Source organism: Seriola aureovittata, chromosome 6, assembly GCF_021018895.1.
Source record: "Seriola aureovittata isolate HTS-2021-v1 ecotype China chromosome 6, ASM2101889v1, whole genome shotgun sequence".
NCBI classification, from domain to species: Eukaryota; Metazoa; Chordata; class Actinopteri; order Carangiformes; family Carangidae; genus Seriola; species Seriola aureovittata.
The window spans coordinates 19,871,040-19,897,973 of record NC_079369.1 but is presented as its reverse complement, the minus strand read 5'-3'; the positions used below and the strand labels follow the sequence as shown (position 1 = coordinate 19,897,973).

General features: G+C 41.2%; 1 protein-coding gene across 8 annotated transcripts in view; it reads right to left on the bottom strand.

Moving 5' to 3' along the window:
* The window catches only part of sgip1a (SH3GL interacting endocytic adaptor 1a), a 73,613-nt gene that overhangs the window by 9,516 nt on the left and 37,163 nt on the right, over positions 1 to 26,934 (bottom strand). For 3 of the 8 annotated variants that reach the window (XM_056377780.1, XM_056377781.1, XM_056377787.1), the window contains 17 exons: positions 21,129 to 21,192; positions 20,279 to 20,303; positions 20,112 to 20,132; positions 19,387 to 19,449; positions 18,867 to 18,930; positions 18,064 to 18,242; positions 16,285 to 16,329; positions 13,355 to 13,366; positions 11,784 to 11,805; positions 11,586 to 11,670; positions 10,075 to 10,157; positions 8,790 to 8,870; positions 8,032 to 8,106; positions 7,031 to 7,831; positions 5,676 to 5,797; positions 5,234 to 5,387; positions 977 to 1,036 (listed from right to left, as the gene is read on the bottom strand). In XM_056377780.1, coding sequence (XP_056233755.1) covers positions 977 to 1,036; positions 5,234 to 5,387; positions 5,676 to 5,797; positions 7,031 to 7,831; positions 8,032 to 8,106; positions 8,790 to 8,870; positions 10,075 to 10,157; positions 11,586 to 11,670; positions 11,784 to 11,805; positions 13,355 to 13,366; positions 16,285 to 16,329; positions 18,064 to 18,242; positions 18,867 to 18,930; positions 19,387 to 19,449; positions 20,112 to 20,132; positions 20,279 to 20,303; positions 21,129 to 21,192 — 1,956 coding nt within the window. The remainder of the gene's footprint in view (positions 1 to 976; positions 1,037 to 5,233; positions 5,388 to 5,675; positions 5,798 to 7,030; positions 7,832 to 8,031; positions 8,107 to 8,789; positions 8,871 to 10,074; positions 10,158 to 11,585; positions 11,671 to 11,783; positions 11,806 to 13,354; positions 13,367 to 16,284; positions 16,330 to 18,063; positions 18,243 to 18,866; positions 18,931 to 19,386; positions 19,450 to 20,111; positions 20,133 to 20,278; positions 20,304 to 21,128; positions 21,193 to 26,934) is intronic. The other 5 variants (XM_056377785.1, XM_056377786.1, XM_056377783.1 and 2 more) reach the window with 5 other exon arrangements.

Genomic DNA, 26,934 nt, shown 5'->3' with positions numbered 1-26,934 from the left:
GCTTTTCTGTTTTTTATGGCCAAAGTCAAGGCCACATCATCAAAAAAATTGTTTACACTCAAAGCCCCAACCTGAGTTTCACATCAGTCAGATTAAAACAATATTAGCATAAAACACAAGCGATCAATAGAGTTAGAATAGATATTCTACATGCTCTAATTGCTACATCGGGACTCTACACTCTTCCTAACCAACAGTGTGTGGATGAAATGAGAAACAAAACATGATGTACAAACTGTTGTGATGGGAAACGAAACTTTAAAACTATTTGAACTGACAGCATTAATGTTAGTAGGGTAGTATGAAAACAGCAGGTTATGTTTGCAGAAGATACCCATTTCTCTCTGCTCTTTGACTGTGAAACTGTAGAACTTAACAAAATTATTTCAAAAATCTCCCTCAAATTTTTTCTTAAGTTTTGATACAGTAAACACTGGCGTCCACTTTTAATTAAATAGCCACATGTTGATGAGAGAGGAAAGACACAGAGAAAGACTGAGAGATATGTGCATGCTTATTCCAGACATGCTGTTAACACTGAATTATTCAGACAAGATCACAGAGGATCAGAGATCCCAAAGATCAAACCGAAAACCAAACGACCAAAAAAAAAAAAAAAAAAAAGGAACGGAAAGTAAAGTGGCGACAAAGAGATTAGTAAAGTACACGAAGAACGATGATTCTTCAGGGAATGGAAGGCGGTCAGTGCTGACGAAATGAGAATGAATAATGTCAGGAAGAGAAGGTAGAGTATGACAACACTACACTGATAACCGCATATGAGGGGGCTCAGCCAGGTGTTAGCATGGCGTGGGTTAGGGTGATGGAGGAACTGCAAAGGAGGAAGAGGAGAAGGAGGAAGGGAGGAGGAAGGGAGGAAAGAAGGGGCAGGGCAGGGCAGGGCAGGGGGCAAAGCTTGCACAGATGAGCCTCTAAAGAGTGTGTGCGCACACTACCCTGGTGCAGAGAAACTTACCTTCAAAGGTTAAATAAAACTTCCCTCTGTCAAACCATACAAGGGATGGCTGGTCATTCTCTGTGTGGGGTTGAGGGGTGGAGGAAGTAGGGAGGAGGGATGAGGAGAGAAGGACGAGGAGGAGGAGGAGGAGGGAGGGAGTGGGAAGAGGGATGAAAGGGAGGAGAGTGGGTGAGGGGGGGGGAGAGAAGGACAGTAGCGTGAGTCTCACATGGCAGGTCTATCACACGTCACAGTGAGGTGAAACGTGAAGGTGGAGGCCGGGGACAAAGAAGGGACAGAGGGCCGAGACGCCGCCAGGACAGGACATGTGACAACATGGGTGAAAAAGGATGTTTCTTGGAGGGGTTTTTTGTGCGTGTTTGCGTGCGTGAGGAAAGGCAGGACTCAGGTGGAGTGAGGGCCAGGTGTGTGGTGCTGGATGTTTTTGCAGTGGTGCGGCTTAATGTGCAAGATGTGCAGTGCAGCAGGGAGGAAGTTGAGGCTGTAGAGTGTGAGAAGCGCTGCCAGAAGAGACAGTCTGGTCAGTCTGTCAGCTTCAGGGGCAACAGTCAATGTTTTTCTCCAGAATGCAACAGAAGAAAACGGTAATTTTACACCAGTTGATGCTCCAGTTAGCACTACTTTCTTCATCAGTGGCAGATTGCTCAATTATGTACATCTTTCTTATGCTTTTCCCTCAGTGCCTTACTGTGCTCATATTTTCCCCCAGGCTCCTACTTTTCAGATTATGAAACAGATGCCTTGTACGAAGACACGCTGCAGGGGGCAGCCATGAGACCACAGAGCAGGGAGAAGGAGGGTCTGTGGTGCGCCACAGAGATCCTGTGTCCCATTTTTAGGGCCTGGATCCTCAAAAGGACACAGACTATGAAGGTGGAATCGTTCAGAGGACCTGGAAGCCAGGCTGAACCTATGCCTCCACCTTAAATGACACAGTGTAGCTTCACAGACAACAGTATTATCTAGTGCAGATTATCAGTGGCGTTGTATATGCTGGCAGATAAAAAACAAGAAACTGCAGGAGAGAAATACAAAGATATGCTTTCAGGTCATTTGGAAACAGTGTCTCCACTACAAAGTTTGTCTGCCAGACAGCTGGGGCAGGTTCAAAAATGTTTTCTTATGTTATGTATTTATGCAAAAAACAACACTTGGCCGATTAATCAGTACTGTATTTAAATTCTGAAATATCAACATTAGTATCAGAATAAATAATTCAGTAATGTTTGGGCTATACCTCAAACGGCTGACAAAATGTAAATACCAGTGGTAAACTCGGGCAAGTTCCCGGGTTTAAGGTGCACTCTCACTTCAATACACGATAGACAGCGGCACAAAGTGATCCAAGTGCGGCGTTATGGTAGAATAGTGGTGATTATTTGGGACACATAACATGTTGCTGCAATGTTCCTAGTTTGATTCCACTAAGGGAACTTTTGTTGCATGTTGTGACACGAGTCAATAAAGGCTGGGTGCCAGTGGATTACCGGATACCGGAGGCCTCGAAGGATGCATTGGTTGTGTCTTCTAACTTTGGGCAACCAAAGGCCACATGTTCTCATGCCTGTCTGATCATTAAACACTGAAGACTTTGAAATCATCACAGCAGAGCAGGGTAGGCTTCTTCTAGTCCACACTATAGTTTTGTTGTGGGGTCCCGTCATGTTGCTGCGTGAGTGTCGGGTGATGGAACAATGACAGCAATAAAGCTTCATGAAGAGAACAAAAGGTCAGGCGTTTAGATGGGGACGTCAGGGTTTAGGTTTGTATTTTTCTATGGCTGTAGAGTGCGTGAGTGACAGGTGTGAAAGGTGGGCGTCAGGGGTCGAGCATGGGAGTAGACAGACACTTTACGGCCAGTGGAGATCGGTTGAACTTGAGGCTGTGTTGTGCTACTCCAGCGGTACAGAAGAGGATGGCATGAATACCAAACAGCTGCTGCCTTCCTAATTCGGCCTAATTCTCATGCCAGACTTCAAACGACTCTGTAAGCAGCATCTCTGATCTGACAGTATGCGTGAGAGTGTGTGTTTGACTCTGTGTGTGTGTGTGTGTGTGTGTGTGAGTGAGAGAGAGAGAGAAATAAAGACAGACAATATGGATCTCAAGGGCCCACAGATAAGGAGCTCTTCAGACACGCTCATTGAACACACAGCACACAAACACTCAAATACACACTTGTGGTGCAGACTCAGAGTGGAGGTATCTGGGAGTGACTGCACCGCACGCACACAATACGTGTCATCAAGAGAAGAGACAGGAGGTTGCCATGGTGACATGGCAAGACAGCGACTGGTGCACAGTCATAAAACAGAGAGAAAAGTCTCACGAGTGGGCAGATGGGCAAAGGGGAAGGCACTTTAAAACTTTTTGGAAAAAATGTTATGCAATAGATGGAGTTTTTGTGTCACCACAGCTTTCATTTTTTTGGCAGATTTTGTCTGAGGGTAACAAGTGGAGTGGGAATGATTAAGATGCAATAGGAGAGAGAGAGAGGGAGAGAGAGAGAGAGAGAAAGGCTATCATATCTATTAAATGCTTGGGAAATGTGTGGGATGGTATGAATTGTCAAGAGAAAAAAATGAAAAATGACAATTTCACTGAAAAATGCTGCCACTTTTAAAAAGAAAAAAAATGAAGGTGTGGTATTGTCCCTATATCTTTCAGTAAAACCTGAAGTAGACTCGTCAAATTGGTAGGTGTTAGGGCAATGACTCAAAGGTCTTTTTATACATCTCATAATTTGAGGTATATTTTTAAAAAGACTGACAATATAATAAAAAAAAAGTCCTTTTCTCAATGTCCCAACACCTACGCTTTTTGACTGACATTAATTGAGAAAGCACAAAAACACTCAGTGATGGCCTTTACCCTTCTATGTCAAGTGCACTCTGGGTAAAGATCATCCAACGGATTGAAACTGACAAAGGAACACACTCTCCCAACCCCCTTCCCCAACCCGTCCCCGTTCCACTCTCTGAGGGGATCTTTACTATACCTGCAAATGAATCAAAGTGTCTCTCAAAGGTGGGCAGTTTGTCTACATAAGCATCGTCTTCTGACAAGCCAAAGGACAAATAAAGAGACAAACAAACGGCAAAACAAAACAGAAAAAAATCAAACCAATGAAAAATTACTGCTAAAAATTAAAATCACTGCACACAAAAAAATGTAAAAAAAACAGAAACTGAATCATCTTAAATATAATCGAATGGAAAATCAAATGATAAAACTCAAAAAGCACAGAAAGTGGAAAAGTTCTTAATTAAAACTGTCTCTATTATTTTTATATTACTGTCAAGTGCATCAGCATTTTGCTCTATTGACAAAGGTATTATGAATAAATAGTGTATGAATTATGGACTGTAATAGACACTTCAGTAAAATCACCATGAATATATTAATTTCTGATGTTACAGTCAGGATCAAGTGAAGCTATCTATTTTATTTGTCCGTGCAATCTGTTTAAAAAAGCAACCTCCAACCTGGGACTATATTCTGTTTTTATGTAACTGCTGCTGCCTCCAGAGTGTGCATTTTTTTAATCTATGACTCAGCCATGTTACAGTCAACTGAGATTTGTTATTATCCACTCCCAGCTCTGCACTGCATGGTCCTTCATCACTGACATCACTGAGTATAAATTGTTGTTGTGTCATTAAGTCATTAAAGGAAGGTTTGCCGGAAACGCTTGCGCATTAAAAGTAACACCCTGCTTCATATTCTCACCTCCCACCGTGTGTGTGAATCCGAATTAGTGCGTTAACCGAAACCAAACACAATATTTATGCGCAGTTTAATAACCAATTGTATCAAAAAGATCTTTAGATCTAATTATTTCTTATTTCAAATGAATAGAAATCAATATACATAATGATTGTAGTCATTTTTACATATTTGTTGTCATCTTTCTCCAGATAGTAACAACTTAAACGAACAGATTTTAATCATCTACGATAATAAGATGCCACAAAAAAGTGATCCTGGCACTGAATTCATCATTTAGTGGATCATCACTGCTAGGAAACTGTCAGCATTTCCAGAAAGATTAAAATAAATAAATAAAAAAATGAATAAATAAATACAAACTGCATTACTCATTCCACACAAACTATGAGCACAAGGAAGGACAGGGCCGGTGCATAAAATCAATAACAAACTTTTAATATCAGACACGAACAGTTAAATTCAGCTGCCTCTGCTAGTCTCTGTGACCACAGATGACAGTTCAGTAATGGTTGATGAGGCACACACCTGACACAGACACGGAGAGCTCTTTGCCGACGGTGGGAGTGGTGGCGGCACTCAGCGAGTTGGTGGAGGAGATGGAGGAGGTGCTCTCGGCCCGCGCCAAAGGGGCGATGGGAGGGGGGCTGGCAGAGTGGACCGGCGGGCTGAACGGGCGATTCTGAAAAGATGAGGGAGAGTTGAATGCTGTTATGTTTCATACCATTGCTGACTATGTTATGTTTAACCATTATGAATTATTTGGAATAATCAGGTTAAGCACGGATTGTGATAAACTCATTTATGTCTCTCAAGATTCCTGCCTGAGTCACAGGCCGGACAAGCCACGACTGAACCCCCTGATTAGTACCAGAAAAATAATCGCAGCGACAATGACATGAGAAAAATAACCAAAGCAACAATTTCAAATGGGGATGAAATCATGACATAAAAAAACAGCAGATCTTACAACATCTCCTACAGTGGGTTTCCCAGGAGGAAGTTTGGGCCGTGAAGGGGGACGAGGTGGGGGTGGTGGTGGGGTGGGGTTGACTGATGAAGGAGTGGCAGGTCGCACCGGAGAGGAGGAACCTGCAGAGAAGAGCAGGAACACGTAGAGCCTCAATGAAATCACTCGAGTTCAGTTTGGAACACCTCTACAGAGTACAAATACAGTCTACACAGGATAGACGGACCACTGTATCCACATTGATTATTTACACTTTTTATTATGTTTCAGGACACACATGCCCTTAAGTACAGTGTCAGTAAAGAATACAAGTGTTACTTTCACTTAAACAGACTTAAATTACTGTTTCACATAAAGACCCAGAGTAAGTGCTCACATAAGAGTATTGTGTCACTTGAAATTGAAATTATTTTTTCACCTCAATGGACCATTGTCATTTTCCACCATGCACACTTCTATAGAGGATTATTTTAGCTGCCTTCCCATGGGTATCTGTCACCACTGACTGTTGAGGATTTTCCTAAAGCTGCCACCAGACTAAATTCTTTCTAAAAAAGCACTGCCTTGTTTCAGTCTGTGCTCAGCTATTAGTCACACACTTTGTTTTGTGAACTACTGGCCTCTTTAATCATTAATTTATATCATTTATTAATTCAATCGTTATTTTCCCTTGTACTGAGACTACAGTTTTATTATATGTTTTAGTCTTCATCTCATAAAAAAAGACTAATGTCTTCCACATCATGGGCAGTTGAAATGTTCCCTTAAAGGATCGGGTCCATCAACAAAGTGATACCGGCTACAGAACTATTAGAGAATTAAAAAAACTTCCACTGTATCTGCAATAAAAATGAAAATGTTCAACCCAGGTCAAGTCTGACCTTTAACTATGTCAGTCAGAACAAAAAACTCTGCTAGCATAACACAATCCTGCAGCAGAATGGTATTGTTCATCCAACCAGGCCAAAACCTGACCTCTTTTCTGAGGGACAAAAACGCAGAATCATGGTTCAGTTTGTGCAAGTTTAACAACAGAGATGGTGCAATCAGCTGAAAGAAAATGGAGGCGGTACAACGTTGGCAATGAAACCTTTTTTCGATTCCTATCAAAACAATCTCAACTTCTCTCCTTACTCATATGGATGTTATTGATATCACTATTCACCTGACTGATATAATAACCAGAAAAGTGTCTGTTTGCATAGTTCCATTTGTGTGTGTGGCAATCAGTCACTGTCCTCTCAACACGGTTGTTACATCTACAGGCGACACAGTCTTTCTTTTTCCAAAAATCCATGCTCTAAAAAACCTGTCCTCCATAAATCATATTCCAGATAGAATCACTATGTACTCACCGCTATTCGTGCCACCAGCTCCAGATGTGGGACCTGGTGACGACACCACTGCCCGGTATGTGGGGGGAGGAGGTGGGGGAGGTGTAGTCCGGCTCCCCTGGCTGGCATCTTTGGGCGAGCTGACAGTTTCACCTATGTCCTCTTTGGGTTGGGTGGCGTCTGTGTTCTTGGGCTGCTCCTCTTGAGACAGGACAAGGGGTGGTGGGACGGAGCGTGTTGCAGACTCCTCAGAAGGGGGAGTCACTGCTGGAGGGGTGCTAGCTTTAGGAACAGAGGCCGGTGGGACGCTGGCAGGTGGGTCGACAGGAGGAGGAGAGGAAGCGGGGGGAGATGCAAGCTCCTTTGGTGGTGCAGAGGGTGGAGAGGTGGCGAGCATGGGAGGATTCCGGTCCTCAGGCGTTGGAGGACCTGAAGGGACAGCAGCAGGTACAGCAGGTTCCTCTGAGGGAGGCGGGGAGGTTGGTAGAGGGGGAACAGGGTCGTGTTTTGGGGGAGTGGAGGCAGGGAGAGGTGGTGCAGGGTCCTCTGGAGGAAGTGGTGATGTGGGTAAGGGAGGGGCAGGAGATTCAGGAGGAGGTGGGGAGGCTGGTAATGGAGGTGCTGGTTCCTCTGGAGGAGGCGGTGAGGAGGGAAGTGGAGGTGCAGGGTCCTTTGGTAGAGGTGGCCGATTAGAAGATTCTTCACTGAAGCAGACCCACGTGTCGGCTGTATCCTCGCCAGGAGGGGGAGACTGCTCCGGTCCAAAAATGTTGTCCAAGTCTGCTATCGAGGGCTTCCTGCCATCTGCTTCTGTTGACGCATCTGAAACACAGATAACAAGTGACCAATCAGAGGTTTACAGTAAGTTTACACAGAGAGATAAAAAATCACAGACAGACAGGCATGTAGACAGACAGAGAAAGTTAGAGACAGAAAGTTGAGGATAAAAAAGCTGCTGATATCAAATGTAAAAGTTGGTGTGGTATAACGGGAGACAGAAACAGATAAAGAAGACTTCTAACCGGCGTCATCTGGAGAGGGAGGGCCACTCGTCGGGGGAGAGGTTGGGACATTCTTGGGTGGAAGTGGAGGTGGAGCTGCAAAGACATCATAAGTGCAACAATGAATAGTCCTGTCAGTTATAACAGGTAACTCCTAGATTAATGCCTAATAAACATCCGCAATTGTTTATTTAGCACTGTGTGTAGAAAGGGAATGGTCAGTTATGTCACTGAAGAATTTTCACATCACTGCAACTTATGGTGGGCTGCATGACATTGACAGAAACAAAAGATTAAAAAAAAGAGGATTATATATGATTATAGATGAACTTCGAACAACACAGAAAATCTTTTAACAAAAGCTGAATGTTTAGATCCAAACATGACAGGAATTATCTCCACCTGCCAAACACAACCATGAAAACTCGAGGAGAAGGGGTCATCCCACAAACCATCCACCATGCAACAAGGTATATTCAGTCACCACCATGCCCAATGCAAGGAGGAGGCAGCGTGGAAGGAGTGGTTGGTGCAGTATGGGAGCCTCCCATTTAAAACTACAAACCAACACCGCATCATTTGATTGTGAAATGGCAGATGAAATGAAACATCTTACAGGTGTCTGTTTATGAAGAGGAGGTGAGTGTTATCGTCTGATTGCGTCAGTTTGAAGGTCTGGATGATGAAGGGGTTCATGAGGTGAGCTGATGGGTCTGTACAGTCATTCCAGGGAGAAGAGGAAGTGCGGCACAAGATGCAGGGATTTATAGAAAACTTACTTCCTGTTGGGAAGGACCTCGTCAAAGAGGATTCTGGCTCTGACAGAGGAGTACCCCACGCATCCGACTCAGACAGAACCACTACGTTTAGGAGGGGACAGAACAGGCCAAGTCAGGGGCATTTGCACCAAAACACTTAATGTTTTCTCACTGTTTAGGGCTTGAAAAATGAATAGATTTAAAAAGGGAGAAGAGCAAAGATCAATACGTCAATAAAAATCTTTATACGACAGAAAAATGATTTCCAAGGTCAGTGGCAAACTACAGAGCCAGAATGTGTTGTAACATTAGGACACCTCATTAGTTTTCTCTTGCTAACACGAATGTTAGTGCTAATGTGATAGTGGACTGCAGGATTCAGCTCAAAATGTGAACAGCTGAAGATGTGGTTACAACCTAGTCCACTCAAACTGATCCGGGTTACTTTCATGTAGGTATGGTTTATTGCAGGATTATTGATTTAGACTGTAGTTTTAGCTAGGTGGACCTAATAAACTTAAAATCAAATATAAAATTACAGACAGACAGACAGATAGACAGACAGACAGATAGAGAGATAGATAGATACTTTATCTATTTATAAATTCATATACCATGATGAAAACATATTATTAATATCATACAACCCTACTCTTTCTTATTCAGGGATTTAGACATGCTGCCTATATCCTGTGAAGACAGACCCATAATGAGAAAGGAACTAACACATTAACAGTTGCCAGACGCAGAGTTGTTCTGTTGGTCTGAATGAATGGATGTATAAAGGGAATTTGTGTCGAGTTGATGTTAGTTATGCCTAACATGGCAGTTACGTAACAGTTAAGAGCTCTCCTACAGCCTGCATCACTAAATCCTACTGGACTGGATGAGAGTGGGGATGCAACAGAATCTGCATATTAACAAGCTGCAGTGTGCACATGAGCATGACCTGTGAGTGCCAATTTCAACTTTGACCTCAGCAAAGACAGATGGATTGAATCCACAACTGCACATTGAGCCTGAGGGAAGAACAATGATGTTAGAGAAATAGGTGAGAGGGAGGGGGAGGGAGAGAGAGAGAGAGAGAACGACAGAGAGAGGGAATCTGCTATGACAGCCAAGCAGGGCTTTACTGGCAGCCTTAGAGAGACAATAAGTGTGTGTTCCAAAAGCCTTTTTATTGTGTTGCGAACACAAAAACAATGCTAGTAAAAGCCGTCAACACAAACTTATTCTACTAACCAATACAGACCAAGACGCATAGAGACACGAACACAAAGTGACAAAGACTCAGGAGGAGTGCTACCTTCAGCTTTCTGTTCTCCAAAGGCTGTTTCCAAAGGAGGCCCAAATAAGGCTGTGGTGTCTTCAGGGACTGGTGTTTGTTGACTGTTTCGAAAGAGGAAGGACAGAAGAAGAAGTTTTCACAGTAGGTCACTTTAAGGAACAGTACATACTGTCTCATCTCAGTTCACCTTGCGGCAGGTCACAAAAAATTTCCCACATTTTATAATTTTTACAATATTTATCACAATTACAATCAATCTTCAATAGCTATTAAGATATGTTAAATATACAGAGTGCACTGTGCTCAATTCAACCACAGTGATGTAAAGGGAAAGAGGGTGAGCATATGAAGAGCTACTGCACACAGATATCAAAACACTACCACAGGACAATGATATAAATTTAATCTGAAACATTGAACGTGTATAATATTTTAGTTTGTGTTTTGCGATATAATGGAGGTTTCTGGCAGTGGCAAGCAACAGGAAACATAGATAATGATCGATTGTTGTGGAGAGAGAATATCCACACCTGACTTTGTTGCATGTGTACCGTGGCTCTTATACTAATTACACTGGACAGACAACAAACACCCAATATTACAAACACAGACAGACAAGCACACTAAAATCTAGCATTCAATCAAACCACAAAAAACCATATAACATGACTTAAGACCCACTCATCTATAGGAACAGCAATGAAAACAACTATAAAGACTGTTTTTTATGAATTTAAGCTAGAAAAACCTGCGATTAGATTTATCAGCCATTATGTTAGAAGCATAACATAACATGTTATCTCAAAAACACTGCCTTTGGTAATATCAAGAGTATTATCCAAAGAAGTCTCCCTCATCAGGTCAAGGTCTTTCAAAGTTTTATTGCTGTTGTAAATATTTCAGTTAATACAGAAGTAACTCCATTGAAACGGTTATTGGAAAATTGTAATATGGCAGTAATTTTTTTTTGATCACCTTTCAGCATTTTGGAATTCAAGTGGTCTGAGAGCAAACTAGACGCCTGCACCTCTCGGCTGTTTTCAGGCTTTAGAAAATCTTGCCCAGCATGGGAGACTTTGGCCAATAACAGGTCTTTAGAGAGAGAGTGAGAGTGTTCCTATTGACTGTTTTACAAATGCAGATGTATGTGCACAACCCTTCAGACGGATATGTGTCAATATCGGTGAAGCGTTTCAGAGGTGGCGAGAACTTGCTGCAACTCTCCTGGTCAGGTAACAGCCTGCTAACTTCATTGACCTGTAATATCCTAATGTGGTTGCTTGTGTAGGTAGATTAACCATGAAAGCAGGCGATGAGTGGCTAAGTCAAATGTTGCTAATACTTTAGCCCTCTGCTGACCAACAGCTGCGGCTGTGTTGTGCGCATGTGTACATATACCGGAGCTGCAGGAGGGCACCTGTATTTTCAACTTTTGGCATTTTTTTTTCTTTTCTAGATTTTTTGGCAACCCCAGTTTTAAGTGGCAGTGGCTCGCACTCAACCTTGTAAAGGAATAGCGAGGTACATACCTGGGGGGTTGTGGTGCTGGAGCTGGTGTGGGGGCCACAGTGGGACCAGTAGGGACGACGCGTCTCGGTCTGGCAATCTCCTCACCTGGAACCACAAATCAAATCTGTTTACTATATGTGACTCTTGCATCACGTTCTCCTAAATTACTACCATTAAGAAGTGAGCCTGCTCTAAGGTGCAACAGGGCTTATACTTACTGGATGTATTCCTCTTCAAACCCTGTAATATGAAAAGAAAAGACAGTGAAGTGTAAAAACCCAAACACATGAAACTTCAGAATGTAAACAACAAAGAGTTAAAGTTATGTGCAAAAAGCAAGTCACTGTTGTAAACCACATTGTCCCATCTATGTGCAACAGTCGCAAATACATCAAAAAATGTATAATGTCAGAGCTCTCAACTGGATTATCCTTTCTTTTAATTATGAGAAAACTGTGCGGTTCAAATAGGACCAATGACGCAGAGTGTACAGTAGTGAAGGTCAGAGGATGATCTGCAGCCTTAGGTTGACTTAATTTGATGAGACCTCTGGAACTTCCTGACCAGCTACAAGCTACCCAGCAGCAGACAGCACTAATGCACACACAGACACACACTGCTGTGCAGGAAGCGCTCTTATTTCTAAGCTATAAATCAACTTCTTGCCTCTAAAACATAGGCGGTTTTAGTTGCAGCATTATCATTATCAAGACTCTTGTATTTACCAATTTACCAATCTCTTTATACTGTTATTTACAAATTGCCAAAAAAACTAAATTGCACAGGCTAATGCTAACCTGCATGACAGTGATCACTTTGATTATAGTGTAAATGGGATCACCATCAATGGTAGACTTTTTATGCTGTATTAGGTGATAAATCGAACACTGCACATTTATTGAAATGTGGCAAGTTGAAACAAATCTCCTCAGCAGCTATCAGGTCAAAAATATATATCATTAAGGAGGCAGTTGAAATTAAGGGGGTGTAAAGATCCATAACAATAACATTGTTAGTATCACACTAGCCAGAAAATGGCAACTTGGTAAACGGCTGCAGTCTGCAGTGAGCTAACTGCCGTGAGCAGTGGTTTGAGGTGTCAAAGCCAGAAAAATTGGAAAGCCTTCAAAGCATGCTTTTGAAGTTTTAAGAAGGCACCCTTGGTACTGGAGAAGGTGTGAGACTGATAGAGTTGAAGCTTAAGAAGATTAAAAGAGAAATGAGTTTTGTTTTGTTGTTGGAGAGGCAACAGCACAAATAACTCTGCCTCTCCAGCCGGGATCTTAAACACCCGAGTGTATGTGAGTGTATGTATGAATTCACCATGAGAGGGACACAAGAGGCCAAGAAAGGCAGAGGGCAGATAAGGAGAGAAAGAGGGAAGGGAGGGGAAGAGACGGGAGCAGATGAGAAGGCACAACGATGGGGAGTGACTGAAGTAAGACATCAAAAGGTCCAGCTGTCAAAAGTGCAAATTTTCTCCCACTATAGAGACCAAGCGAGAAATCATTCATGATGAAAGAGCAGCACACAAGCACAATAGTGATCTTGAGAATCTGGAAAAATATATTTATAAATCTGTATATTTATTCATTTATTTGATTAAATATTAGCATCAAAACAAATTAGCTAACAGCTTCGACCCACTGATTCGGCGGATGACCCACCTACGTATTTTCAGTCTTATTCAACTGCCCCCAAGGAAAAGGTGACAAGCAAAAGGGTACAAGAAGCTGCATGACATATTTAGCCTGACCCCAGGGAGACAGAGAAAGAAAAGGACACTTACCGGGCTACGTCTCTGTGACCAGCAAAAAGGAAGAGAGAAGAGATACCTGGTCAGAGAGTGACAAATCAGTAAAGCAGACATCATACTATATGCACCAGGAGAGGAGAGGAGGAATTTTGGCCCGCTTGCTCAGATTTGGGGATAAGGGTGTTAACATTTCCGTATAGAGGGTGTTATGTGCTCATCTGTGTTAGAGTTTGTGAGAAATTACTTATGCAGCCTTATCCAGCTTAAGGATTTTTGACTATAAATGCAAAGTGCTCAATAAGTACTGTGTAACAAGGCAAGTGGGTATTGGGAAACAGCTCTGTCTGTTTGTCTTTATGCCTATATCCCAATCTTCTGTTTGTGATGAGGGAAAACAAAGTGTTACCATTGACTGATATTTGCCTGGATCTTAAATATGATCTGTGAGCCTGCTATGATTGGAAATCATCCAAAATATACTGCAGAGCTGCTTCAATCCAGTCTCCATGATGAGCTCTTTATTCGATCATTTTTGTGTTATAAACAGTCATTTTTTGCCATCTAATCATTTTCTGTTTCCCCTCATTCTCTCTGTAAGTCTCCCATCTGCCCTGTTGGTCTCTATAATTTCTGCTGAAATCTCTCCATCTGCCTGCATCCAGTCCCCCCCTCGCATCAACCCTCTCTCCCTCCTTCCCTCTCTCTTGTGCTTGTTCCAGTTGTTCAGTGAGCCATGAGTGATTAAAGTGATGCAACAGGGGTGGGACATGCTGGTGGAAAGGATTAATGTCATTGGATGAGTTGGTGCAGGATACAGTGCAACGCTGTTTGTCATAACCAATCAGTGTCTCCCTGCTCTATGTAAACAGGAAGAACAACAGGAAGTGTTCAGAGTAACGCACTTTGACCTTTTGGCCTCGATCAGTTACTGACATTGATCTTTAACATTAGAAAATTGTTGTGTACAGACAGTACAGTGTGTGATATGTGTCAAATCAGACAATGTTAAGAACAGGAAGAGCAGATTTTTGAAATTCAATACTGCATCTTTGCCTCTGGTGGCAGAGTAATGAAACATTGTGTAATTGTGGCAGTTCATATCTCAACGCAGAGTGAGTGACTTCGCCTGAGGGGACGACCTGTGTAGACAAGACTGTGCTGCGGCTGGCTACACTATTGGCAGATTCTGAAACATGAAGAATTTATCAAAAAAAGTAAGATGTTTATAGTCAAAATACTGGTAGACAATAAGACACGGTATTAAATTGTGATGCAAGATGCCTATTTTTTTCTTCTTTTTTTTTTTTTTTTTTTTTTAGTTCCAACATTTTAACTCCAACTGTGACCTCCTCCTTGCCTCATCTACTGCTTGAAGTCTCGCTATTTGGACTAAGAACTGGAAACTCAAGACCCCAGAACCAATTAAAATCAGATTTAAGATGTCTTAGTCAGCGGAAACAACTTAAAGAGAGCGCTCTTGCAAAGTAACTAGGCAAACAAATCAGCTTTCATGTGCCATAAAAATGCTGAGCAGGCACACACATGTACCTGACTATACAGTATAACACCACCATGAAACACACAAAAGAGAAATCACATAATATTGGTCATTTACCCAATAAATGCTGGGCCAATAATAAAACCTACAGTTATAACAAACTAGGTTAATATCTTGTTTCATATGTAGTCAGCTTATTTTTGGCAACAAACCAATCATGAGGGATTGCAGGGTTAACAGTCAAAAAAAAAAAGAAAAAAAAAAGATATAAACACAACAAACATGCAAAGCATAGGCTTACCGGACTCCTCTACAGGGGTTAGCATCATCATTAAGGGCAGCAAAGGATGAGAGATAAAAAGCGGATACAGAAAAGAGACAGGTGGCGTAGTTAAAAGATTAGAGTGAAAAGTGTATTCACATTGTAAAGCAAAACATCTGTACCATGCAGGCAGTCATCTACATTAACTGCAATCATTAATATAGATAAATAAAGCAGGTGTAGTACTATGGCTCCTCACTGCATTCAGTCAATCCTTGATCCCTCCACCTACACATTGCCCACGACTCCCCCTAACATGATGTGAACACAGAATCCTGGCTAAGCTTTTATGTGAAATAAGCTGTTAACCTGCATCATCATGTCCCTCTCACAGAGCTTGTGTACACATGAATAATTCATGCAGAATATGACAAATAATACCATGGAAATGAAGCTCACACAGTCTGCTAAATACAGCACTCAATATCATAGGTGTGTATAATACTTGGCATGGGGTACCCTCTTGCAATGTCATATTTACATGAAGAAAACCAACGTTAAGAGCAAAATAGTATAAACTAGAGTCTAAGGAATTTCAATGATATTCAAATGGCTCTGGGTTGTTGTCAAGTGTGAGTCTTCTTTTTGCAAATAAGACCAAGTCATGAATGTTTTAGTCTGGGAATAAAGTTTTACTGGAATGGTTCAAGGAAAAGAAAGAAGTGGAAAGAATCAGTGTTTGCTTTTGGAGGCCAGTTAACATTTGGCTCTTCATCCTCTTTTCATCAGACCATTTTTATTGTCAGTCCACAGCCAAGGTTAGCCAGGGTTGCCAGGGACTGGGAGTGACTGTGTGACTCATTTAATTTATGTGCGAGGGAAAAGCTCTGTCTGGGCAAACGTGATGCTAATTTGAACTGGTGGAGGTGAAGGTGGAAGTTTCGTAATCACAACTACAGGCCAATGTAATCCCAATGTCCTGATCCTGGTTAACACTCAGGTTGACTTGACTGCATTACATGAATTTAAAAAAGCTGTTACGGAAAGCTTATTTCAGATCACTTGTCGAGAAAAAAGCTTCCACATATGCTGATCATGACCATAACACCACAATGTAAAACTGCCCCAAAAGCAAATCTTAACTAACTTAATTAATAATTTACTCTATAAAGGAATCAATAAGGAAACAGTGAAAAGTGCCACCTCCATTTTCCTGAGTCCGGGTGATTTCTTCAAATTGTGCAAAGTCTAGAACCAAAAGATATCCAATTTACAATGATAGAAAAGTGTGAAAGCAACGAATCCTCAAATGTGAGAAGGTTGAACTACTCAACATTTGGCATTTTTGCTAAACTAATAATTTTAATGATCAACTTTTTTCTGTTGATTGACTAACCTGCTAAACTAGGCAGACACTGTATGTTTTCATTAATTATGTTAATTCACATTACACATTCACTATGTACATCTTCTATGATCAAACAGTACGAATAAAACATCTGGTTATGACATGGGCGGTCACATTAATCAGAAAACACAGAACCCCCATTGACAATTTTATTCTAACTGTCCATTGACAATACAGTTTATTCAAACGATGAACACATCCTGTGCAGTTTTCACAAAAAGAGAAAAACAGAATTACGTTGTGCAAGAGGGCGATGTGGTGCATCAAGACAACAGTAAAATACTACTCCAATAATAATACTAAAAACAAGTTCACTACAAGTCTTTTGATAGTAGCTTTATGGGAAACAGGATGGAGAAACTGCAAGACAGCTGACCAAAATATCTGACATATCGAGAATCAATCTGATCATCAGATTAATGATCTTTCATGCAATTAATAAGGCATCATGACCCCTGTGGAACTGAAGGTCAAATGACAACTAATCTGGCAGAAATTCAGTCCAATTCTAAAACTAGTCAGGGGTGACCAGATTGGGTAAAACTGGGCAATACCGATGATTCATGTCGTATATATGAGTAAAAAAAAAAAAAGACTCAGAGTGGCGAAAGCAGCCAGTGCTTCCCTATAACTCTCCTCCACAGGTGCATGCTACCATTATCAGCATGAAAAGACCTTCACACCTGATCAGATGAACAGTCAGTGGATCAACGCACTGAGTCTGGACTGAATTATTAAGGACTGAAGCTCAAATGACCACAAGCAATCTCACTGTACAGCAGACCGACACACGGGTTCAATGTGCTCACTTTCCTACCTGAATTATTCAAGGCGAACACCCAAGCTAACTGCCCTCACTGGAGACCATCGAAATTATGGGTAGGAGCTAGAAAGGCAGGGAAGGCCAAAGCCTACTTTGGAGTCCCACCTCTAATTACAGGCTGTCTAAAGGGGATGTGTGCTTGAATTTGGACTCATCAGCTGAGCTGTGTCGCTTCAAACAAGACCTTCACACCCTACTATTTGTCAGCAGCACGTCATCAGATGGTTTCTGTTGCGGTGGGACGTCTGCCTTGTGTCAAGCGACACCGGACTAAACGGGAGAACATTGAGGTCACTGACAGCACTGACCAAGTATCACAAGCATCACAGATCTACATGGAATCATATAATCAGCTAACCCCACTCATTACAGGGATGTGGATTGTGATTTTAGGTTCAAACCGAAGATATTACGTACTCTTGCATACTAGCTCATTAAAACAAACTAGTTCTGTTTATGTAGAAACCCAAGAAAAGTGAAGCAGTGACCCATTTAGAATCCAGAAACAGTTTTCAAGTAGAATACATATTGTAGAGAAAGATAGTAGCTCAGTAGATACAAGCACACACACATGCACACCCATATCTCTGCACATAAAAAAAAAATCTACTTCTACGTGTTAAAAGGCAGTTAGAAAATGAAGACTCAAGAGTGATTTGCACATGCACATTATAACCATCTCAACACTAATACAAAGCGCTCTGTGAGTGAGACCCAGCAGGGAGAGGACAGTGATGTCAGAGCTACTCACCAGAGGAGACGGGGACAGAGCTATGTTGCCTATGGAAGCTTTGAGCTCGTCGACCGAGGGAACAGACGTGACCTGATCGGCCGGCAGCGGCTTGATCTTGATTTTGAATTTTTTCCTGTGGTCCTCCTCTTCTTCCGACTCATCAGAGGAGAAGAAGTGGGGCTTTTTGGTGGTAGGTAGTATACCATAGTCAAGGAAAGCAAAGTGCCCCCCCTCAAACAGTCCAGGATTTATTTAACATATTATAAGGGCAACTATGTGATTGTGTAGGGGCTTCCAAACTTGGAACAACATCCCTGGTAAAACTAGCCTCACTAACTTGGTGAATGCTTAACTAATTTCTCCATTGAAACAGGGAAGGTGAATGCTCTATTCTTTGCTCTGATTTCTTAAAAACTGTTTCTTTTTTTGTAGTGTTATTGCTCTAGAAATAAAAATAACCTCTCAGCACAGCTGATAAAGTGGAGGGGCAAAATATTATTATGTATGTATTTTGGTTGTGACACTTATAGAGACCTTGCACATATTACTAGTAAATTAACTGACAGTTAGGAAAATTGTGGCATAAACCTAATACAAATACAAGTTTGTACTTGGTGCACACATGCTTGACAGTAAATGTCCCTCTAAATCTGTGTGATTTCACAAAGAGGTTGTGGGGCTCTTCCTCATTTCTCTGCAACTTCAACTGCAACTAACTTTATTTAGAGCTTTGTTAATATTATGTTTTTAGACTTTGTTATGGCAGACAAAAATAAGGCAAGTTAATTCTTTGAAATGACTAATCAAGAAGCTGAGGATATCTCCCTCTTCTGACTCCTCATCAGGTCTGATGCTGTAGCCCTCATCATCCACCTCAGGAGAGTTCTGAAACATAAACAGTGAGTCAATGTAAATCTCCTAAAATATCTGTATACTGGCATGTTATATGTAACACACTGCAGTAATATTAGTTAGATGAAAATGAAATTCTAGTAGAGAAACAGGTTCACCGAAGGTTCATCAAGCTACAGTTATTTTCAGGCGATAAATACAGACCTCCAGTCATAACAAACGGTAGGTTCCCTGCTAAATGAAACATGACCAAGTGCATATTGACAAAGTCATAATCCTAGCCTACACTTTTACTATCTGTAATCACTGATTTCATTTCATCATTGATTTTACAATGATAAAGATCAATAAAAAAAGCTAATACAGTGCAGGGGAAAACAAAGCAGCAGCTATGAATAAGAATGAAAAAAGAAAATGCGACTTGATGTTGACTAAATCAGCTGATAAACCAGATCAAGATAAAAATTCCACATTTGGGTTTTTACTTACATATCTGTCCCAGTCGATATCTCCGTAGAAGCCATTCGGGGCCCCGTTGGTCTTCTTCTGAGACTGATAAGAGAGAGACAGTATGATTAAAAACCTACCAGACACTGGAGGTACAGTATACTCTGCACTACTGTGCTACAACTGGATGTGTTGCTATGTTAACTACTGTGCAGGGGAACTACGGTGCAACTAATTCAACCCTATAAACCCTGATCCTGTGGTCCCTGGATGTCATGTCATCTGAGACTGTCCGACATTTTCCTACTTTCCTCTGACAGGCCCTGATGTTTTATCACTCTTGTTCCTTTTTCTTGTTTGCAACTTCTCAGGTCATTAAACCTAATATGATTTTTAAAACATTTTGTCTGTTTTTTATCAAACATAAATTAAACTCTGCTTGGTTGCTAATGATCTCCTGATGACGATGATTATTGTTATAATCCTAAATGGTGCAAATAGTCCAGCAGTGCTGTATAATATTTCAAGATTTACATGTCTTCAGGCCGACCCAAATGTCACTGGGGAATATCCTGATGCCCCTTTTGTTTTTTTTCCCCTCATTCCCTCTTTGGGGAGACTGCTAATGAAAAGAAAGCTGAAACAGCAACACTGGTGGTTGACTAATGAGTTGAAGAATATACTGTGGTGTCTTTAACAAATCTAAGCTCTACACACTACACTATCCTACTACTACTATTCTAAAGGACTACAGTTGAGTTTAGTACCGATTCAACCTCTTGTGGTTCCTGGCAAGTAAAAAGAGCACAGAAAACAAATAATGTAGTTCACAATCACCAGACTTGATTCCCTCCAGTAATACATGCGTACACTGAAGTTTTGTTTACAAATGAATAAAACGGCTGATATATATTATATATTTTCTGTTACTTACACCCCCGTCCCTGTCTGGGGACCCCCTGTAAGAAATTAAAGAAGAAAAAAAAAAAAAAAAAAAAAAACATTAAAGTCATTAAATACATGAGCTCTTCATTTTGACATCAAGTGCTTTGCTAATTAGTTGGGACGAAATATGTAAAAGGGGTGTTCAAGGAAAATCTTTTCACATAACCACACTCACACTACACTTATTCACTCCACAAATCAACTCCCACAGACATCCCAGCACACAAACCTTTTACAGAGCGTCTCATTCACAGTTACAAATTAGCTATAACACCCCTGGAATCGTTTTTAAGATTCATCGGACCCACAGAGTATTTCATACCCGATCTAATTGGTCTATTAAGTCCATTTTGAATCCTGCAGTATTTGCACAACTTCTGAACATTTCAGATAACATCAGCTGTATGTAAACAAGCAAGCTCAAAACCACTGGATACATTAAGTACTGACACATTACTTTGAAGCTCCATAATAATCTGTCCCATATGATCCACTAACACAATAGAACACAGAATATACCACTGTGGCTCATGACCGCTATAACCTCTGTGACTGTGCAAAGTTAATGGAGGAAGCTGTCTAACCTCTTTTTGACAGTAACTGTACTTAATACTAATCCTGTAATTGTTCTTACTTATTGCAATCCTTGCATTCTGCTGCAGTGTATAAGCATGACCTGCTGTCGTATATCAATTTTATTTCTTAAAATAACAAATTCCAGTTCTGAAGTTTGAGCCAGCTTTCCACTCAACTGCACAGCAATACTGTAAATACTCTCAGCAGTGAAACGACTAATATGCTCTTTGGATTACACATCAGCAAGGAGGATCAGGACTTACGTAGAGTCATTGTCCTTCTCTTTCTTCCGTATCCCAAATGCCTTCCTGGTACGTTTTTTCAATCCTGAGGAGACAGAGGAGAAAAACAAGAGACACCAAAGGCATGACTAAAAGGTGGCATCTGTGGGTTGGTTAAAGGGTAAGTGAGGTAAGCTGTTTGGCATCTATCACCCAGGGGTTTAAAGGCAACGTTTTTATGTATTATTGAGTGACTGGGTTCATCGATGTGAGGGCAAACACTCATTCAGAACTCAAAATGTGCTCATGGTCATCGCAGATGCCGACTGCCTTGGACTCCTCAAGGCCTCTTTTAGGAACGGAAAATTCATTAGCAAAAAAAAAAAAAAAAAAAATCAATGTGCCAAGCATTTAACAAGAAGAGCTTAGACAGCCATGGAGTACATGGGCAACTACTGTAGCTCACACAGCACTACAGTCCATTACGCTACAAATAGATCACTGATGTACTGATTAGCCATACGATTGCCAGTTTAAATCCCCAGTCTCACTTGGAAAAAGTCAGCTGAGCACATCTACATGTGAGCTTGTCCTTGAACAAGGGTTCAGATCTCCTGCTGCTCTAATGAAGCAGCTCACGGACCAGCAATACAAATGTCGAGTGTATTGTTCACACAGCAAGTGTGAGAGTGTGTTTTGGCCTCAAAGAAACTTTCTGTAGCTTTTGGGGAAAAAAAAAAAGGTCTCAAATACAAACTCTGGACTTTGAAACAGACACAGAGGGTGGATAGTGCGCACCTCCAACTCCAGCTGAATGTAGCTTGAGGACAGAAGTAGAATATAAAGCAAAAGGAGAGATACTGGAGTCTGTCCACACAAGGAATACTGCAAGCTCCTAAAAACATATTTTATTTTAACCAACAAGCTCAAGTTTCTGTGCACACCAAGGATGTATTCCAGGTGAATCTTCAACAAAAGGTTTACACAAAATCAACTGAAACAGCATTAAGGTTGAGTTAGTTTGTTACACTACAGTAATGTTTTACTTACTGTATTTCTATGATCTTCATTGATTTATTACCCTTTATTTTTTAATTAATTTCCCATTTTTCCTATTTCTATGAAATGGTACAGCTACAGGGACAGTTGCTTTGTTATCGTAAACATTAAGTATTGTCCTGTAAAATTATGCTGAACGACCTAATCTGAAATGCTCCTCTCATGTTCTTACCCCAGATGAAAGCCCAGTTGTCCCCCTCCATTTCTTCTCTGATAATTCCTCGACTCTCATTCTACCTCGTCTTTGTCTGATTGTGAACTCATCACATCATCTCATGACAAATCTCTTCCTCGTCCCACATGCAGATACACACTAAGCCTCAGAGCAGGAACCTGATGCTACCTCTCGCTAACCCACACACAGGAAAGCACACACACATTAACACACAAACAAGGTATCATGCTCCTGTCCTTGATCTGAGTTTGTTACTGAAATTCAACACCATTGACTCCACTCATGAATTAAAGACAAATGTCATCATCGTAACGAATAAATAAAGAATTACAGACGTGTGTACGTCAGAAAATAAGGATACATTATATACGGTATGCATCACTTTGAGTTCAAGAAGAGCCACAGAAGACCATAGAACATGAAAATTCCAGTTAGGTGCAAGCTGTACCTGCATAGAAAGTGTTAACCTTATATTCCCAGGTTTGAGATATTTCTTACTACACTAATCTTTGCATCAGCGTAGCTGAAACCAAAATGGGAAATCGATCCAAAAAGGCCCACTGGCCATGAGGAGTCTCACCCAGAAATACCCTGTCATTGATCCTGCAAACGCATTCAGCCTTGCTTCCTAGCTCAAAGTCAAAGGCTTGTCCTTTTAAACATAAAGGTAATTTTAAGTGCATATGCGGAGACATGGGCACACCTCAAGAAACAGAGCTTGATGAATATTAATGGACACTAGGTGATCAGGAGTTAGGGGGCACCAAGCATCCATTTCTATAAAAGCTACCAGAGTGAAGAAAAGGGGGGAAAAAACAAACATATGTGTTTAATTGAAAACTCCAAGTCCCCATAACAGAGATCAAGATCCACCCCCTGCAGGTTTCATTTAATCAGAGCCTGGCAAAAGATGTCTTCTCTCATTCTGTGGCTTAACAGCTTCCCTCCTTCTGATCTTAGTGAGGCGTCTGTCAGAGGTCGTAGTATGAGAACACAGTGTGCTCTCTCAGCCCATATCGTAATGGAGTGATAGAGTTTTAATTGTTCCCTCAACAGCTGTTCCACAAAGGCATCAACACACAGTGAGCTCTCCTCGGCCCCTCCCTTTTACTACTCCATGGAGTCTGATATTGTCTCGTCTGGATCGACCCTTGAAGCCTGCAGGTCTGGCATCTAACTGAGTCTGAGGTTTTTGGGTCTCTCCAACTGATTCAGTCCTCAATTTATTTATTTTGTGCCTGATGCCATTCAAAAGCAAACTCTTTTCCCCCTGTCGTGGCCCAGTTAAGTGTTACCTGTTGACTCAATGTCAAAATGTGGTTGTATGAAATTATCCTCCATGATGTTGCCTATGATGGCCTCCTTTTCTTCATCACCTTTAAACAGCTTGTATCATGATGCATCTCCTTTTTTTTACTTTAGGCACCATCAAGACATACCAACTTCAACTTATTTTTAAGATTTCTGAACGTTGTCAGTTTTTAAACTGCACTTTTATTTCAGCAAGCAGTATTTACTCCAAATTTGTCACATTCACATTTCTTGACGCTGCCATCTTGTTTCAGGCCAAGACTGAGGTCTTCAAATAAATACCTTTCTATATTTCTCGCCCCTCTTTTGGCTTCCCCTCTTTTTCTTCCTTTAACATCTGTTTCACAGTCCTGTATATCCTGTGGTGCCCCCAAGCAAGAGCTGACAGGTTTACAGCTGCGCTAATGAATGAGTATTCTGTGTGTGTGTCAGTTGGATGTCAGTGTGCACATGGCAGCTGCACCCAGGCTACAGAAATACAGTGTTTCTGACAATACAAGTGATTTTATTTTGTTATTTTCTTGTCCTCGTCTTTGTAAACTTTTTTTTTTTTTCCGTTCATTTTGACGGCTTGCTCTTTGTAAATATTATTTGGGGATTAAAAAAACAACATAAAAAAACAAAAAACAACCACTGACAGACTGCCAAACATTATTGCAAAACATGCATGGGTTCACAACAGAGAGCATCATGTACGGCACGCTTGCTATATGGCATATCTGTTCTTAAGTTGCACTTTTTTATATATCAAGCTATAGAGTGTGAGAATAACTGACACTAATAATACAAATTAGAATTAACCAGAATAATGTAGCTTAATATCTCAGATCATCCCAAGATTTAATATTTTGGCCTCCATTGTACAAACAGTCCAAACAGACCAGCGTTACTTAAAAATAGCATTAAATAACTATTCCATGTTTGGGGACTGGCAGGACCTAAATCTGACTGTATGACATGAATGTGAAAGAAAACATGAATGTGTATGTGTAGGGTTTCATTATTGGAGAGGGAAATAACAATATGCGGTACACACTGTTTAATGACTTAATAGCTTCCGTTCAGAGGGATGCTAACAGAAGTGCTAACGTAATTTGCAGTCTCTTCTCAAGACACAGTAATGTAATTGTAGGAAAAGCCAAAGGACATGAAGCCAAACAGGACAGGACACTGCCAAACCTAAAAAACTACATGACGACTGAAGAACAACAGTACACTGGCGAGCGTTAATCATTCAAAATGTTTTGCTCTGGGAATCATGTATAGAAAAAATACAAATGTATTTCTCTTTCTAGTGTGTCTGTGGGACTCAACAGTAATTTCTACTGAGATATTTTCCAAAGTGGTCTGAAAAGACTTTAGAGTGTAGGGTTCAGGATAATCTTGGAAAAGTGGGACTTTAACTTTAGTAAGTGTCCAAACAAGTGAAAACAAACTCACAACAGGAGGAACACCACCACCCAGAGCAACAGAGAGTGTGTTATTATTATAGCATCGTGAGGTCCACCCGTCAGCCTACAGGAAGTGGTTGCCACAAACATTGCCTTCAATAAAAAAATAAAAAAATACGAACCACCTTGAAAACACTTCAATTATAACATTTCTCCCATTATTAAATTGAGTGCACATGCACAAGAATGCATACCAAGCTTTCACCATCAGCATGCAGCTTTAACATCAATAGTTGGAGGAGTTGTCCAGTTAAAACATACTGGTGCTGCAGGTCACTACATTTTTGGGGTTTAGACATGTTTTTGAAGGAGGGCAGAAGAATAGTCTCTTAATTTCTGACTGTTTTTTCCAGTGAGCAAGCCTAAGAAATTCCAAAACTATTTAGAAAATACTTAAAAACATGGCTACATCTAGGGCACAACCACACTTGGTTGCACATACAGTAGGAGATAGCTTTTTAAGTAGACTCTCTACATCTGGTCAGGGGGAGTGGAGGCTGTTTTACAAGCTGCTCCAAAGGGGAAAGAGATAAAGAGGCTCTATTGGCCAACCAACCAACAAAACACACACATGCACACACAGCTTGTGCTGTCGGCCACAGCAGAGTAGACCAGGCCAGGCCTCTCCAAACTCTGAATGGGAGACCTGTGCTGCTGTGCATAGTAAGTAGGAAGGACGATAATACACCACTGAGATCTAGAATCAGAAGTGTTGTTTATGTCTTTTAAATACTAATTTAGATCCGAGTGCAATAAATTGACTTCTTAAACTCTCATTTGGCGCTTTTCTTTAATATGTGAGCATCTAAGGAAGTTGACCAATCAATCTTAAAGTGGAGGAAAAAAGCTATTGATGCTTATAATCCTGTGTAAACAAGTCAGAGCATGCTCAGGTTGGAGTATGGGATGAGAGAAGTGTGAAGACGATGTGCCAGGTTGTTGTGGGTATTGAGTCAAGCTGTTGACGCAGCACGTGGGGAAGCATGTGGATGTACTGACAGGCAGGCAGACAGGTTAGAAGACAAGGAGACATGTAATTAGTGGAACAAGACGAAGGCTGGCAGGCATATAAACAAAACAGGAGACCTGTAGACAGAGAGGCTGTAAGGAGCTGTAAGTAGACAAGCAGGCAGAGCTGCAAGACAGGCAGGCAGGCAAGCAGACTGACATACAGTAGACAAACTGGGAGATAGACAGGCATATTGCAAACAGGAGGTTTAAAAGGCTCTTTTGTTGGAGTGACTCATCTGTCCTCATGGTCCTGAGAGGCAGGATGAGGAGGAGGCAGGTGAGGAAAGATATGCTGCTTAAAACTGGCATATTCACCGACAATGACCTGGCAATGCTGCAATGATGCTGAGGCAGAAAAATGCTCTAATATCATGAGGAAACACGTGATGTGCAGCTATGTGACTGCAGCCTGCATTTCAGCTCATGCACCGTTTTTGCAGATGTGCAACATTGAGGTGTATCGTTAAAAAGTTAAAGCAGAAAGACTGTGGATGTACTAATGAAAAACACATGGTCCTATTCATCAGCTACTTTGCAACACACTCAGAATTAACCTTTAAATATGAAGCCACATATCTCAGGATTTTATTTAAGTAGAGAGATGTCTGTCAGGGACATGAACATTCACACAGACATGGCAGTGCAGTGGCATCATTTAATCTCCCCATATCTCAAGTAGAACACGAAAGAAGACCACCATTTATTCCACCTTCTCCACCTACATTTTCCCCACTAGTCTCAGAATTTAAGCTTCCACTTCTCTAACCTTCCTGGCACTAACCCAAAGATGGAGGGAGAGTCTGACAGAGGAAGCAAGGAGGAGATAGGCTGTCTGTGGAAA